General features: G+C 42.9%; 1 protein-coding gene across 2 annotated transcripts in view; it reads right to left on the reverse strand.

Annotated features, from left to right (window-relative positions):
• DSE (dermatan sulfate epimerase) overlaps window positions 1–14,777 on the reverse strand; it is a 36,268-nt gene extending 21,491 nt beyond the window's left edge. The window contains exons 1-2 of one of the 2 annotated variants that reach the window (XM_009483905.2): window positions 14,732–14,777; window positions 948–1,416 (exon numbers count right to left, since the gene is read on the reverse strand). In XM_009483905.2, coding sequence (XP_009482180.1) covers window positions 948–1,363 — 416 coding nt within the window. In that variant the 5' untranslated portion in view covers window positions 1,364–1,416; window positions 14,732–14,777. Of the gene's footprint in view, window positions 1–947; window positions 1,417–14,731 lie in introns of those variants that run through there. The other variant, XM_075708004.1, reaches the window with a different exon arrangement.
• Between the last annotated feature and the right edge of the window lie 3,400 nt (window positions 14,778–18,177).

Here is an 18,177-nt window from a genome sequence, read left to right on the forward strand (position 1 = left end):
CATCCTCTGACCTGCTCACAGTGGCAGCAACCCTGGGCCACCATCTGCAAGGCGCACCGAGTGGCCACTGCTGCAGGTGGGGTAGGGGAAATGTGTCTGCCTGAGGAAAAAGGGGGAGATAAATTGGTGGTGAATATGAAAAAGGAAGATGAGGAGAAGGAGAGAGATCTTGGGGTCCCAATTGCTAGACTCACTCGTACAGTGAGACCATTAACTTCTGTCCCCATAAAAAGAGTGTGGCACAGCAAGGACAGAGTAACTTGTGGATGACAACTCACATCCAGGTGAGGTTAATCCAAGAGGTGGTCCTCAAAATGCCAGTTACTCAGGCAGTTGCAGTAAACAGATGGACAACTATTTTATCATGTCCTAGCATGTCTTAAGGAGAGGCCCAAGAACCGTACAGCCAAGTGGAGCTGCAAGTCTGAACTGAAGCTCAGACAGATGTTAGAGCAGACTGCAGAAACTCAAGAGTGTCATTTTTACCTGCACCTAATTATACCTTTTTCATAAGTTCCCCTTTCCTGAATTCTTCCTAAGGAAGAATTACCCAAAAGATACGTACGAGTCTGGGAAAAAAGAGATTAAAAAATAACGGTTTTAGCACTTCTCACCACAAATCAGATGTGAAACCCTGCCTTCTGATTGGGAGTGGGTTTGGATTTTTTTTTTTTTTTTTTTTACTTTACAGCAATTAAGATGGTACACAAAGGAACATACTCCTTCCTTCAGCATTAATTTGCAACAGGGTAAGTCCAGTGAAGGTGAAAAGCTGTGTGTCACTGCTGGTCCAGATGAGGGCAAATGCATTCAGCAAGTTAGTCACCATTAAAGTGAGTATTAGAACAACTGAAATAATTTAAGCAATTCACTCATCCACTCACTCCTCCAACTGCAAGCAGTTTATACAGTAAGAACAACTTAAAAAAAAAAAGACAAAAATCTACCAACTAGGCTGAGCCGCCATCCTCTCCATGTAATCCTTGGCCATGTTGATGGCCTCGATGTTTTCAGGGTAGAGCACACAGAACATCGCCAGGGCCCCAAGGTTGTTGCCATAAATTTCATTCCACCGAGCGCTGAACTCCTTCGGGTCCCAGGGAGGAAGGTACTCCAGGGGGTTCGACAGCATCGTTTGCACTGCCTCAATCAGACGAGCTGCAATGTGCTGGTGCGTGGTGGCAGCCTGGAGACGCAGAGCCTCCACGTCCCCTTTGGAGAAGTAGAGCATGGGGTAGCTGTCATAGTTGGCATTGACAAAAGGAACCATCACGTCCGGGTCCTCCCTGGCGCCGCAGGCAAAGGCGAAGCAAACCGCGTGTATGAAAAACACACTTGGGGCTCCCCGTGTGTGAGTCCTCATTGTGGCATCAGATCTCCAAGTCTCAATGGCAGCCAAACCATCTTTGAAATATCCTATGGCAGATGGATGTGAAAGAGAGAGTTAGGAAATGAATCTGTGAGATACTATAATTCAGGATGCTCTCTAGGAAATATGATTCCATCTAGACTTAAAGAACCCCACATATTGTCCAGTTGGCTTTCAAATCATTTCTATATGAATGCTTCAGACAAAATACCTACTGAGCAATTAATCCTAAAGAAAAACCTGCACACTTTGAAGAAAGCCCCTCCCTCCCACATCCTTCCCTCTAGCAGCTGATGCGAAGCGAAGGAACGCACTGACAGCTCTTGTACTCGAGATTTCAAATAATTGCAACGGTGCCTAATATGAAGCAGCGCTGACTGTACTGGCAAGCGGAGAAGGGCGGGAGGGGGGGAGGAGGGGGGAGAACCAGGGAGCTTGTGCTGGCGGCAGCCAAGCCTGCGTGCTGCCTTGGCTGATGTTAGCAGCTGGAGAGGGAAGGATGAGGAATGCTGGAGGTTTGCGCCGGGGTCATTCTATACCACGCTTGAGGCCTCCAGTTCTGACACGTCCTCGTTTTTGAGGGAAAGAAAAAAAAAAAAAAAGAGAAAAAAAGACCAAGTCAGAAAGAAAGAAGAGAAAGAGAAAGCAGCAGAGCCTTAGAAAAACAGCTGAAATACCTTGCCTTCAGGGCATTTAGGGTTTTTGCATTATTATTATTATTCTTCTAAGGGGCTCTCCATTTTGCATGTGGAGATTTACTGCCAGCTACCAGGAAGGCAGAATGTTGAATTAAAGCGCATATTTTCTTACATACATGACTTCTCAAAATGTGCTCGAATAACAAATCTATGCAGAGGTTAAGTGCAACTATTTAAACATAGTAAGTTACTTCGTAAAAATTACCAACTACCTAGACTGAAGTCTCAGATAAAACATGGCCAGGATCCCCCTGAGGAAAGCCAGCAAATTCCTAGAATTCTTCCGAGGGGAAAGGTTAGAGAAAGCAGACCCAAGAGAGACAGTTTTATGTAAATAATGAACAGTAGTTTTCAATTATTAAAAGGAGAAATAGACAGAAGGAAAGAAAACCTAAAAACAAACATGAAATTTTTTTTGCATGGAAAACCTGTTTCATAGGGTTAAGTCATAAAACTTGTAAGAAGCTGAAGCACAAAGCAACCTTTTATTTCTCCCCACAGCTCCCTACCTATAGACGCCAGAATTTTCTAACAGAAACTTAGGCTGCTAAAACCTTATTTAGAGACCCACATCCTGACTCAACAATGTCATTAATATGTGCATAGACAATGAGACAGCCTTGATAGACTGCATCCCTCCATGACTACTGGGTACACAGACCCTCTAGGTTCTTTGTGTTCAGCTCCTAAAATTAATTTGGGAGCAAGCATCTTTGGCCAAGAAGTACATCTTTTCTTGTGCATTCCTGCCCAGAGTAAAAATAATATTGCACCCTGTAACTGCCTACATATATACATTACAGTGTGTAGCATAATTGCTTTCACAGAGCATAATGGCAGATGACATTTTCATAGTATTTCAATACATTTTGCAAGTAAGTTTTGCCCTTTTTTGGATGTAAACCAATCATTACAGGACACATTATGCAGATCACAGGGTGGTTTGTTTGGCAATACTTTTACTGTATCTACATAATCTCTCACCACATGCACACATACAAAGAAACATGTACAATAGTTTATCCAAACATACTCAAGTCTACTCTTATTCTCATCTATAAATAAGGAAACCATACAACAGTATATTTTGAAAGGAAGGAGGTAAAAATCAGCCAAACCAGTACATTATGTTTGAAACACGATGTCATTTTTTTTAACTGTTGAAAAGCACTGCTTTTTCATAAATAAATAAAAAACCCTTAACTTTTTTAAAGCCTCTGTGATCCTTTAGAACTGGGAGCAGAGGAAAAAAAACTAAAAAAAAATCTGAAAAAAAAGCAAAAAATGCCTGCAGCTTCTTCTCTGATGATCATACATTGAAAGAAGTTTCCTGGCTTACACAATCAGAAAAAAATCCCAGCTAGCAGTAAGGACTTCATGCATTCTTTTCCTTGGTTTGATTTCTGTAACTACTTCTGCGCATCAATGAGAATTAAGCACACATATAAATTTAGGGATGGTTTTAAGAGTTCCCTAAATTAGGGTGTTTCTGACCAAAGACTAGGGAATATATGGTAAGGTTTCCCAGAACCCCTTCTCTGTAAATCTGGATGCACACTTCCCAGCATTTTACCATCATCAAACACCTCCAGTGCTGTCTAAAATTCATAGTCCATATTTTAAGAATTCAATAACCCCCCCTTCATTTTCTCCCCTTATACATGTGCATGTTTAATAGAGAAGGTAAACCCTTTTTTTACCTTGTACACGAGAAGCAACCACCATATCACACTGTTTAGACTAACAACAGCATAACTGGAAAACCAATCTATAGTATATGCATAGACAGCATATTCAGAGTCAAAGATCTAGAAGTAAGTCAGTAGGCAGTGAGAAAAGCAGGACTACAAAGTCATTCTTATTTATTCTTGGTTAAATCATACTGACGCCTTTCCTCTGATATGAAGACAATAACCCATGGCAGCCACGATTCAGTAAGGCCAGCGAGCCCTGTCCCATAACTTTGCAGGGTTCAGCCTGGCGTGACTGGTGGATGGAAGGAGGCAGCTAGAAAGGGTCCACCTTCATCTCCACGCAAACCTCTGTGGAGGCACCAGCCACAACCATGTGGAGATAATTATCCACGTGAGGCCCCAGGATGGCATGACTGTAGCTCAAACCATGCTGCAGAGAGCGAGGAGAGACACACATGTTCCACATTTTCTCATCTGTGATGTCCTTAAAAGCAGGACTAGCAAAAGTAATAATGAAAACAATCACAAAGCTCCAAACAGAATAAACATGTGGGTTTGCAATAAAAACTATCACCCAGATAGTGAGGAAATACAAACTGGATGGTTCTGGATACAGCCATGACAAACCACCCCCGCAGGGATATCGAATGGCAAAACTGCCTTCAACCACACACGCCATCAAGCACTTCACTGACTAGGACCAGACCTGACCACACACTTCATTGCCTTACTGACTCATCCAGATAACTCCGTAGGGCTCATGGGCATGATCACCATTCCTCAGTTCAGTAGCTGTTTAGAAGCTATACTGATTGATAAAATACATATAAAACCATTTCAAAAATTATCAGGTGCTTGCAGAAGAACCAAAGCACCTTCAGCAGAAGAATGTGACCAAACCCAGTAACATTTAGGGACTATTTAGAATTCATTACAATGGTACAAATGTACCTGGGGGGAAAAAAAACCACCAAGCCAAAAACACTGAAGCAGAATGCATATTCAACTCTGTTGAACTCTGTACTTTGAGGTTTCCTTAGTTAACTAACATGCTGAAAGCTAAAGAAGCACATAGCACTGTTCACATATGAACATATGACACACATATGAACCTTGATTATCTGCATAGCTTAAGTGAAGCCAGACATGCATAGATAACTGGCTGCATAAGTTCCAACTTACCAGTTGTGACTGAACCTGCTACAACTTTGTTTGATACACAGGGCTCAAAAGAATAGGAGCTTGGGCCTTCTGATCACTTAAATTGGACTCACAATAGCATTTTTTAAAGTTTAAAGAATTTCTTACTCTCATATTACACTACATCATTACCAGCCACATCTTCCAAGAAAAACTTTACCAAGCAAATCAACCTTTTCTGAAAATGAGGGGGTTTTATTCAGTTTGGAAACCATGACCTGATAAAGTATTAAAAATTAAAAGGAGAGTGAAGGATGCTTGCCCATGGAAGAAAATGCTCATATACAATGCGCTTTGAAAAGGTTGTCACTTGTCACTTAAGCCTAGATTGAAAGACCATTTGCCATGATTTCCACTCCATTGCCAGCAGAAACAAACAGCAAAGACCATCAATTGTTCTAGAAAAAAACAGACTAAATCTTAACTATTTCGGTTCTCCCCATTCGCATCTATGAATAGATGTTCAACTGCAGCAAAAAAAAGTATTGTAAAACTGATGCCAGTAACTGAACTGGACATTGGTTTATACAAAGAAGTTCCAAATAAACTTGCTTTGATACACTATTTAAAGGAAAAGAGAGACCCTGTTTACTCCTGCCACTTGTGCACAGAAAGGCTGCTCCAGCAGTGCAGTGGGAGAGGGGGCAGCGGAGGGGGGTGAGGAAAGGACAGCACTCTTAGGACCATCAGTTGGCACAGGTATCCTTGAAGCAATCTGACCTTCTTGTGGATCATTACAAAAATAAAAACATGTAAAGAATCATGGCTTTCTGCAGTAACAGTTCTGAAGAGCCGCTATGCTTTGTGGATGCTTTTCGCTGGGACAACACTTGTATCGCTTCTTAAAAAGCGGAAATCGCAGGTGCCTCCGCTAGCATCTCCAACACTAGTCCATGACTGACTTCCGACATGGGAATCTCATCAACACCTACAGCCAGGAACAGAACAGGTGGGATTTCTGGTGACTAAGCTTCCATGAACTGGAGGCATCGCAACAGCACAGGCTGCTCAGGTTTCTGAATGAAAGAGCTTCCCAGAGCCCAGGGCTGGGACATGAACAAGTCAGACCTGCCCACTCAGTCACACCAGGAGTGACTGTCACAGCACACAGCTCTTGCCTACACTTGCTGAGGTCACGGGCCCACCTGCACCTCACTGTGTGACCCATCGAGGTCACAGGCCCTCCTCCATCTCATTTTGTGACCCAGTGAAGTCACAGGCCTTCCTCCCCCTCACTGTGTACCCTGGGGAAGGCTAACGCTCAAACAGGAACAGGCGTCTCCAGCCAGAAGGTGGATGGAGTTACACCCTTGGTGAGAGCTGGGTTGCCGTTTCCCATGCTGTCTTCTCTTTCTTGATTGCTCAGGAGATGCTGTGGGCAAACTGCTGGCATCTCTGCTGCAGATATGCTGGCTTTCCTCTGAACCCCCCTGCAAAATGCCTAGCTGCCTCCAGAGAAGGTAAGAGAAGTCCTGACACTCAGCTTGAGTATCCAACCTCTACGCCTTTAAGAAAAAAATATGTTTTAACTAGTTTAAAACTCAAAATTACCATTTAAAGACTTATCTCCACAGATTTTACAACTTTCTGTCTTCTTTGTGGAAAACAGGACCTGCCCAAAAGGCTACTGTTCTCATTACTGCTACCTGAATTACTTCAACAAGTGTTTGGGTAAGAACAGTGTTCAAATATTTAATGGAAAATCTCTTCCACCATACTGACAAAAAGCAAATCTTCAGGTTCAGCCTGCAAACTTTTACCTTAGACAATGACCTCTGAATCAGCAAGGACACAACTTTCATAATTTTTTTGCATCACTTCTTGATAAACTATTAAAAGTGAAAGCAAACTTTTTCTACTCAATTCTTTGTAATGCTTCTAATTGAAACGCTCAATTTCATGTTGAGCAACAATGTCACTATACTTTTGTCACAGTTTAAATTACATAAGATCACCTTGTTAAGCCATTCAAAAGTACCAGTGCTAACACTAAAATAAGCAATTTTAGCACCCAATGCTAAAAGAGGTAAGAGCTGCTGCTGTACCAATACCATAAAACTAATAGGTAACGTTGCAATGAGATGTGCATGGTATCTTGTCCCATTAAATGGAGAAAGGTGTGCAACTTTTTATACCGATTCTGACAGCTGCCAAAACATAACTGCTTGTTAGATCACAGTAGAGAAAAGCAAACTTCCGTAGGAACTCTTTTTTGGCACTTTGTCCAAATACCTCAAATAATTAGCAAATCTGTTCACACACATTGCAATTGACTTTGTTGCTGATAAGAGGAGCAGCATCTATAAAACTGAATTAATCAGCTGGAAATGGTAGTGTTTTAAAATCATGACATCATACATCAACTGGAGAACTATTTTGTCCAACATTGTCAGTTTTGCCACTGTTCTAAATATTTTGCAAACATATTTAAAAATGGGAGAGCAGTTAAGTCCTCTAACTGGATCCAATGACATTTAAGTACTAAAAAATGCAGGGTAAGTCCACAAAAATGAAGAGGTGAAAGGGTCAATAGAGACTAATTCCCATATATATTGCCATTTGGTTCCTACTGACTCATAGAAACATATCTGATACGCCAAAATTAGGTGGCAGACGGAGTGGGACCAAGAAGACTATAAACTTGTCTTTCTACTGTAACAATCACAATAAATCTACTGACCAAAGTCCCAAGCTGTATAGTTCCCACATCAGCAAGTAGTACTGATGAGTCCCTCTCGAAGCTGCAGGGCTGGACACCAATGCAGGAAACTCCCATGTCCCAAGATAAGAGCAGTGGGGAGTCCTTCCTCCATCTGCCTTTTGGTCAGTGAGATAAAACCAGTGACCATCTGTCGATCCAATAAAAATGCTGGAAAGGTGTAAAAATCACTGCTTACCACTTGAAATATACCTATTACGACCTTAACCACCAGAGGACATTACTTCATTTCTTCCTCTGGTTTTTTCACTATGAGAAATATGCTACATCACAATTATATCATGTCAAAGGTATTTAAAAACTTAAATACTGAAATCCCAGATCTAATTCAGAATCAAATCTACACTAAATAAAGTATAGCTCAGATACCCAGGTGTTAGTATTGCACTTGTTCTAAGTGATCTGAAATACTGTGAAAGTTGATACCGTTGTTATCAACTTACATGTCTGAATAACAGCTGTGCTATGATAATCATAAAGGTAGCCAGAAACAACCAGTTCCTATAGGAATTACCAGTATATGACATCATGTCAGCAGTCAAGACTTAAACTCGTGTCTGTCCTCTGATCTACGCACAAAATTCATGGATCTATTTAGAGCAGTACACAGCCGTGAGAGACCATCACTCTGGGAGAATGGAGGGTTGCATTCATTCTCCACCATGCTACAGATATAGGACAGCAACTGCAAAGTATTTTTGTAAGTTTACAGTAGGATGTGCAAGGTATTTGCGACAGAAGTTTCATCTGTTTATTCTTTTCATTTAAAAGCTTATTTGTCTATTTTACCACTATATATATAAATTAACAGGGCATACATACGCACACACTGAACGCATAACCTTCCCTCTGCCTCAAGCAAAAACCAAGATTTAAATTGTCTGCATGCCCAAACCATAATCTGGGAATTTGGAATTTTCTTCTATTTTACAATTTATCCTACTGTAAAAATGATTTCTCAATAATTTTTTGGTTGCACTAACATTACTATTCCTAACCCTTACTGGGATCTTTTATTCTTTGCATCACTGTATAGAGTGAGTAAGAAAGTAATTCTGATATGCAGAATCCTGAAGGCAATCATTCCCAACCAGTACAGACATGCCTGCTAAGGCATCCACATTCAGTGAATGAAAGCTTAGTCACTTTTACCATCAAAGGTGTAAAATTATAAGCTACCACAGAAAGATTTCCTTTAGAGCACCAGCATTTTATTCTGAGCTGAAGTGCTTTTAAAAGGCCATTTCGATAATTAAAAATACAGTTGTTTTTTTTTTTCAGAAATGTTTTCACAGACTCTTAACACTAATGGAAGACAGTTTGAGAACTTTCATACAGGTCAAAAGGATATAGTAACTACATTTGTCCACTCCATTGTCCCCCTGTTCTCGGCACTGGTGAGGCCTCACCTGGAATACTGTGTCCAGTTTTGGGCCCCTCAACACAAGAAGGACATTGAGGTGCTGGAGCGTGTCCAGAGAAGGGCAACAAAGCTGGTGAAGGGTCTGGAGCACAGGCCTTATGAGGAGCGGCTGAGGGAACTGGGACTGTTTAGCCTGGAGAAGAGGAGGCTGAGGGGAGACCTTCTCGCTCTCTACAACTCCCTGAAAGGAGGTTGTAGTGAGGTGGGTGTTGGTCTCTTCTGCCAAGTAACAAGTGATAGGACAAGAGGAAATGGCCTCAAGTTGCACCAGAGGAGGTTTAGATTGGATATTAGGAAAAACTTCTTCCCCAAAAGGGTTGCAAGTATTAGAACAGGCTGCCCAGGGAAGTGGTGGAGTCACCATCCCTGGAGATATTTAAAAGATGTGCAGATGTGGTGCTTAGGGACATGTTTTAGTGGTTGGCTTGGCAGTGTTAGGTTAACAGTTGGACTGGATGATCTTAAAGGTCTTTTCCAACCTAAACAATTCTATGATTAATGTCCCAGAAGTCAATCAAACCACTCTTCCTTCTATCCTATTGTTACAGCATGTAGCGCACTTTTGGGGCCTAGGACTACAATAGTAACAGACACTGCAGAAACACAGAACAAAAGCACCTGTAACAATTTGGGTGGTGACACCATACTAATTTGGCAGCTGCTAAGACGTAACACATCTTCCTGGCCCACATATGTAGACCCATTCAGGGGGTCTGTAAAGGTGTGAACCCTTTGATATGGGGTATCAGAAACCACGCTTAGGGTTTCATCTGACAGCATCCCAAAACCCAAAAGTGCAACTCTGCCTCACAATAGGAAGCAAGCAATGGAAGAGATTATTGAGATAAGCAAGAGCGTGGTCTCTGCATGGATTGAGTGGTACAACTATGGTGCGCAGGAAGAGCTGGAAAACCTTCAGAGGGTGATGGCAGTGCCCAGGAGGTAAAAGTAAAGGACAGAAAAAAATAATCATACATGCAAAAGGGGAAATTTTACTGCTGTCAAAACAGAATTCTTCCTTGTGCCTAATCCAGCCCACTTAGACTGCTGCACACCATGCAGCTTCCCTTACTTTTTAGGAGGCTGCACCAGAAACTTTTGATACCGAGACTAGTGTTTCCATTTCTGACTTTAATTTCTATCCTCTTTTCCAACTAATACTTCTTTGTTAGCCTTTACCTTTACTCTTCCAAATACTTGTAAAGGTTTCAAGTCCCCTGGCTTGTTGTTCTCCTCTACTATGTATAGTTAACAGTTTTAATCTCTGCTGCTTATTGTTTTTATTGTCGTTCATTCAATTGCCTCCATGACTGACAATTCATTGGAAATAAATGAAGTGTTTCTTCTGGAGTTTTACAAAACCAGTGCTTGTTCTCTGTATATCTGTATCTATCTACAGACTTCAGTAACTGAAGACATCACACGAATATTTTTATTTGTGAAGCATTTCCACAGGACGTCATATTAATAGACAGGAATTCTAAAATGCGTCACATCCTTCAGTTGCTATGGGATCAAAATGCATTTTAACTATGTTTCCATATCCTGTTTATGACTTCGTCTTGCATACAAAACTATATTAAAATTTTATTTATTATTTATGTTAAAGTATTGTGACAGCATATAGGACCACCAGCAAAGTCCAAAGGCACCTACGCTAGTCAATTTATGAACCTAGAAAGACTGCAATCTAAGCAATTTAAATCAACACTTGCTTTTATATTATCTACATATAATCTTATGATGTGTGTACTCAGACCCGAATGTATATTCACATAGAAGAACTACGCTTTCATTTGCTACAGGATAAATGCTTCTGTGTTTGTAGACCTAAATTGCACCACTCTCCCTGGAAGTCACTTCTCACTGAAGATCAATATGCTGTTCATTATTATTGGTCCAATTTTGTTATCTCTGCTGCTTTCATCTTATCTCATGATCTACCTTTTTTTAATATATATATATATATATGTAGCATATAGTTTATCTATCTATCCATCCATAGTTAGAATGCATATATAGCCAGATGCAGCTGATTTTTTTCAGGGTACAAACTTGGAGGAAACAATAAAATGTACTGTGCTGTTCTTCCTTCGAGGTTATTATTGCCTTCACTGCTGCCCAGAATACCCTTGATAAAGAGTGACAATGACATTTTCATGGACAGAAGCCTCAAATGCAGATGGAGTTAAAAGACTACATTATTCCTGCAAAATTTAGCTAATTACAATTGGCATGACTGATTTGTGTGAGTAGGCATCAACACAACCATTAAATTACAGGTTAATTAGGAAATTTAGAATTGTATTTCTCATTTCTGACCTTGAGTTGTGCAGGCACAGCTCTCGCAGCAGAACTGAAACGTGACAGATCATTTTGCCAAAAAATATTACGCACCTTAGTTAAAATGATCTGATTAAAAAGCTTTAAAAATGTCATGACACCCACAGAAATGCTTTCAAACAACTTCTGAAAATACTTTAACAACTCTAAGCAGCCATTTGCTTAGAAGACTTAGGAGGGAATACCAGGTTTACATCAAACATTCAGCATATTTACTATTTCTGATTAAAAAAAACACAAAAAACACCCCAAGAACATAGACCAGGGCAACTGTGGTAAAAGAACTCTTATGTTAAAATTACATTTATCTGGTACTGAAATACAATACCTGCCTGAGTTGTCACCAAGGTCCCTACAATCCGTTGCCTGCTCTAAATAATGCTATTGCCAACTCCTACTGTATACTCTGTGAGTCTAAGCAAGGGGATAAAAAGAAAGACAGACCAAAGAAAGGTAATTTCAGACTGTGTACATAATACCCACATTGTGCCTGGGCTTTAACACCTGACCATGTCCCAAGAGCGGATGAAAGCGTGATGTCAGCACCTGATGTGAGAAACTATTTCCAGCGCTCTGTCCTTCGTGTGATTCCCAAAATGACCAGACCCCTCCGGTCAGCTCTCCGGTACCAACATTTCTGCTAAACTTCTACTGACAAAGAATTGATGAGAAAGGTCCCAGGTTACATCAGCTAAATTTCCTTCTTCCTAGCAGGCTTTAATCCCCTCCTCTGCTCTGTTCCCATCCCGAGCAGATAACCGAGTCCGGCCAAAGTGCAGCACGCAAGGTTTTGGGGTTTTTGCTAATGCAGCTTTGTCACACCTCACCCACCATTAGCTGGACTACCAAACATCGGTAGAAAGCTTACCCTCCTAAGCAGAAAAGCAGCTCAAAGGAGGGACTTTCCACCAAATATTGAGCCTATTTATAACAAATACATGGCTACAGTCTTGAACGCAAACTGGCACCATGGTTTAACAGCTTTAGGGGGCTATACTACTGTAACTAAGCTCTTTTATCTAACTCAGCTGAATGGAGACAGCAAAGAAAAAAGCTGTGTAAACAGCCAGGACACGCTTGCTGTTGAGGGATCATATTTACCAATTAAATACAACTTGCTAAGCAAAAGTCATATTCTCTTTCTCTCTCCAGACACTTGGATTACAAGTCTAAACCAGGAAGCAATGGTGACGGAAAGTTGTTTATTTTTTTAATCCCTTCAGAAGAAAAACAGGGTAAACAAGCTTTATTTCTTGCAAAATGTCCAGGAACAATAGCAGTAGTAACTAAATTTCCTTCTGCTCATTGCTAGAGTATGTTGTGGGTGCCAGATGTGCAAGTTTCCACACACAAGCCTAGGAATGTGACTCAGTTTTAGCTAAATGCAATCACTTCTGAGAGAAGGGACACTTCAGTTTTACAGGCTCATTTAGAGCCTCATTTAACCCTAGTTCTCACTGCCTAGACTGCTGGGTACTGATGGATGTGACGATTTCTCCACCAGCATATAAACTCACTATGTTCATTCACAACCCAACAGCTGCCTGGTGATGGGAATGACTTTCTACCACCACTGATCTAGGCTTTATTTGAATTCAGTTTTGAAAAAGCTTCTGTGCTTGCTGTCATTGTACTTGAGGAAAAGAAATGGTATGCGCAGAGCTCATGGGCACAGTGTTTCTAAAGGCAAAATGAGATGTCACTCTAAAACTAGCTTTCAGCTATTCTTTTTTCCTTATAACTGTATGCAACCTATGAAAATCACATCTAACACTTAGCCAGGTAATTAAACACATTTTCCTCTCCATTGTGGTGCGGACATTTACTAAATATCTAGTTAGAATAACTAATATACAGTGTAATAAAAACTGAGCTCGCTTAGGCAACCAAAATCTGTCAGCATTTACCACAGGCAATCAATTTATTCAGTTCATGTATTTCTTCTTTTGCAACCCATACTCTCTCTGACCAAAGAATAGGTTTTAGAAGAAGTTGTATAAGAATACACAGTGGAAAACAAGCTCCAAGTGTCTTCTGAGGTCAGTCTCCACAGTAGGGGCTACAGATACGTTTATAAACTATTCTCAACTTTTGCTCTTGTATTAAATAACAGCACTCAGCTTTTTTTCATGTCTATTCAAAATTATGCAAAGTATCACAATGCTTCAAACAAAACAACAAAAGCAAGCTCTTATTTTGAATAACAAGAAAATAGCATTTTCTTAAAGTACCACTAGTTCTGTCCCAGTAAAATATGCCGTGATTCATATATTTTGATTTCGCATCCACGTGAGGTTTACAGATAGTCAAGAAAATCCCAATCCAGAACTGCTACTTTGTCGACTTCCACTAAAAACTCTGCTAATTTAGGTCACTGAAGAAACACACATAAGCAATGACACACAGTAAAAGAACTCATAGTAGAAATAGTATTTAGCGCTTCTGTAGAAAAATGCACTTAAGGATCTCTGAGTAGTTATGAAACAGATTAATTAATTAAACTTCTCAACACCCCTGTGAAGCAAGCAAGCACATTTATCTGTTTTATGAGGAAGGAAACAGAGCCATGAAGAGGTGGAGTGACTTGCCCGAGGCTACCCAGCAAGAGTCTTTCAGAGTAATAAACAGCATCTGAATTATTGATTCCCACTGCTGCCCTTCAGTCGAATTGTTCCTTTTTTGAAACACTGCACTGAGTTACAATAATTGTTGGCATGATAAACATAATGTGGCAGTATTTAGCCGAGATTTTCTTTGTCTTTGTTTAGACTGTATTAAAACTGTAGTGTTGTTTAAATTGCAATCGATCTTCTTAGGGTGACCAAAAATCTCCAACTAGTTGGGCAGTACTTCCTCCATTTCATTCACAACTGTATCTATTGCTCATATTGCCATTGCTTTTGTCCAAACAAGAAGCTACTCCGGCTTGAAAATGCAGGAAAATATCACAGCTTTATAGTGTTTCAGGAGCGAATGACAGCAAAGTAGAGGGAATGGCTACTTTCATTCATACCAAGCTGAATGTCAAGAGTTGGCGTGAGATGCGCCAAGCGACGATGCATCGCTCGCATACGATAGCTACGGGAATTGCAGCTTGCCATCCCGGGGCCGAGGAGACTGAGCCTCATGAGTTATAACTGTGGTCTCAGGGCACTTAGGACTTTTCCAGGAGAAAAAAAAAAGAAAAAAAAAAAAAGGAAAAGTGGCAGGAAGTTGCATCGGGCAAATCGCTCTTTTCCTGTGTCTCAGCTTCCCTAGGTGCAAGACAAGGATGCTACCGCTTACCTTTCACGGGCGCATGTTTGGGGAGGCTGAACTCATGAGCAGCAGGGCCCGGGGGCTCTCGCGTTCGCGGTGCTACGGGAGAGCAGAAAGCTGCTGCACCGGGCGCCCGGGGCTACGGCTCCGGCGGGGCCGCCGCCCCGCACGCACCTCCCGCGGACACGCGGGGCCCGCCCCGCGCATCGCCCAGCCCCTCCGGAGGGCTGCGGGGTGCCCCACCGGCGGTACCCCGGCAGCACCCCCGCCCCGCCACGCCGGGGGCGGCCCGAAAAAGCCCCGTGCCTGCAGGCTGCTCCCCGCGGGACCCCCCCGGCCGCCACCCCGCCCCCGCCCCGCGGCGACCCGGCCCCCGCCAGCGCCCCGCGCCTTGGGGCTGGGGGCACGTGTGGCGGGGAGCGCTGGCTCCCACCGCCCCCTTCCCAAATCCGCCGGCAACCGGCGCCCCCAGCCCCGCGCGGGCGGAGGGGCGCTCCCGGGGCCCTCCCCGGGCGGGGGGGGGGGGGGCGGCGGAGCGGAGGGGACGGGATGGAGGGGGCGGGGGGTCGGAGCGGAGGGGAGCGGAGCGCTGCCCCGCACCGCCCGGGCACTCACCGCCGGCGGCCCCTGCCTGGCTCGGCTCGGCTCGGCGCGGCGCGGCTCGGTCCCGCCGCTCGGCAGCCAGAAAGTTTCTCCTCCGCAGCCCCGGGGGACGGAGCGGGGGGCGCGTTTTTCAAGTCAGGAAGAAAGTGACTGCCCCCTCCCGCTCCACCTCCCGCCTCCCCGCCCTCCGCCCTCCTTCCTTACCTCTCCCCGGTCCTCCTCCTCCTCCTCCTCTTCCTCCTCCTCCCCCTCCCCCTCCTCCCCCCCCGGCCCCTCACGCCATGGCGGCGGGGGCAGCGCCGCGGCACCGCTCCACCCGCAGCCGGGCTGCGCAGCCTCCCGCTCCGGCCCGCGGCCCTCCTTTACTCCGGTGTGTGCTTATTTACTTATTCATTCCTGGCGTACGCACGGATTCCCGACCCCCCCTCTCCCCTTCCCGCCCGCCCCGCTCCTCCCCGGCTCGAAAAATACGGATTCTCCCTTTTAGCGGGAGGACTCATTTCCCTGCCGTGAACCTGTTGGCCCCAATACCGGTGTGTCGGCAATTTGATTTTCTGCACCTAGAACGTAAGGCAGCGGCTCCACGGTTCGGGCAAGGGGGGCTGGAGAGGTTAAAGCGTCCGGGGTGACCCATCCATATGCAATATCCATCTCCAGTGCTGTCACCGTGCTGTGTGAGAGTAACAGGACCTCCCATCCAAAACTTCCATCAAACCAGCAAAGAAACAAAAAGCCAGTTTGTCAATCTGCTCTTTTAAGTACGGTGTGACTACTTACATAAATGTTTCCCACGTTAAAAAAAACCCAAAAAACCATGAAACACCATGGCTATTCAACCCAATCATCCTGACGTTTTTTGCGGCCACTCAACTGAAGATACTTAGGAAAGTAATATAAAAGAGGACAAAATAAATGATCCTTTGGAACAGTTCTCTTTGCTTTCTCAGTCACTACAACCAAGTAAAAGTATGAAGTATTCCAAATCTTTGTTGGGCTCCAAAAGCTGAGCATGTTTTATCATCTTTAGAGTACTCTGCTGAAATGAAAACCAAAATATTTACATGCAATAGATCAGGATGGTGTCCAGCTACCTGAAGTTTACATTTCACAAAGCTTATTCTTCATTTTAATAATGTGTTTACTGGTGTTACTGAATCAATCAGTGGGCTCTAAGTGCTCAGCTCCCTGGCTTTAAAATGTAAAAGCTGTGTTTTCAGAGGATGGTTTTAAACAGGCTCTTTGAGGTTTACAATGTGATTTCCTGCTGTTCTATCAAGATTAATAAACTTGTGAAAACTAGACGAAACTAGAAACTATACGTTTCCTTTCACCCTTTCACTCCTGTTGAGTGATGATAGCGATGTCTATTGACAGTGTCAGCGTAATGAATAGGGATCCGCAAGCTGTTGCTGCAAACTCCAAGAGCAATGCCAGAGCCTGGAATGAAGCCTTGCTTTTTTTACCAGTATTGACATGCCTAAAAGCACTAAGTGCTTCAGTTTCAGTCATGCAAACACTAGATTAATCATTAAAAGATATGTTTCTAAACACCTATTTGAAGAGTATTATGCTATACTGCATTGATAGTAGAGTTGTAAAATATTCATGTTGTGATATGAATCAGCACGAGAAAAGCTACAGACTTGCCCCGGTCAGACCAGATGTGGCTAACAGGATGACAGGACAATTCTACTAGAATTTCTAAAATCAACAGGATACCTAAAGTGATGAGGAGGGAGGTGTCTAAGTACTAGTCCCATGTCTGCATCATTAGGTATCTAAGTTCAGTGGAATTAGCCCTCACAATTCTGAACAGCATAATGCCCGAGTAGCTTTTCAAATGCTGACCTTAGTCTGTGGTTGTGTCTGTCTATATTGCAGAGAAACTGCACTGTTCTGCCTTGGCATGACCGAATACCTGAGAAAAGCACACTGTGGCTCCCCTCTAGCCTGTATATATATGTAGTATATAGAGGGTTTCTGCCTCACAGGGGATGAGCTTGGATGTGCTTGGACCTTGCTCTGGTGTGCTGTTAGACTGTGGTGGAGATACATACACAGAGTGGAGAGCCATAAATCCTCTCGGCCTTATGTCCTGTTGCGTAAAATTGTGCTTATTTTACTTCCCAGTAACTCACAGGGTGCTTGTCAGGCTAAATAAATAAATTAAAATTTATAGGATGATTCAGAGATCTCTGAGAGAGGCAAGATCTGTCCATTCAGGATTAATTTCAGCATTGCCACTAATAATTTTGAAATGAGAATGACTCCAGGTTTAGTAAGCATCGTGTATATGGAAAGACTGAAAAAATTAGCCTAAGGATGAGAAGATTGGCGGAAGATGTGGTAACAGCCTTTAGCTATGTAAAAGCTGGTGAAAAGAAGATAATGTTATCCACATCCTTTGAGAACAGCATGTAAGTTGCAATAAGAGAAATTTAGGCTAAATAGGAAAAAAACAAGTATCTGCAAGGGTAAATAAAGCAGGAGTGAATGGCACCTCTGTCTCTGGAGGCTTTTTAAGTACAAGTTGGACTTATATTTGACAAGAACAGTTCAGGTCTAGAAAGTCTGATGGATGTTGCCTTAGAGCAAGGCCTGGACCAGATGACCTGTCAAGGTCCTTTCCAGTCCTGTTTTCTATGATTATATTCAAAATGCTACTTGCACAGGCAAGATTATGGCTCCTCTTTGATCTTCTTATGCCCTCCACCTCTTTAGCAATGGGTATAACCTCGCTTGCTCAGGTTGAGCTTCTCTTGGTGGTTTGCTAGCCTTGCTGCATGCCAGCGAATTTGTTGCTGATGACAGCAAGAAAAAAACAAACAATAAAACAATGTCAATCTGGAGCGGAAATTCTGGGATCCATC

The sequence above is a fragment of the Pelecanus crispus genome, chromosome 3, assembly GCF_030463565.1.
Source record: "Pelecanus crispus isolate bPelCri1 chromosome 3, bPelCri1.pri, whole genome shotgun sequence".
Taxonomy (NCBI): domain Eukaryota; kingdom Metazoa; phylum Chordata; class Aves; order Pelecaniformes; family Pelecanidae; genus Pelecanus; species Pelecanus crispus.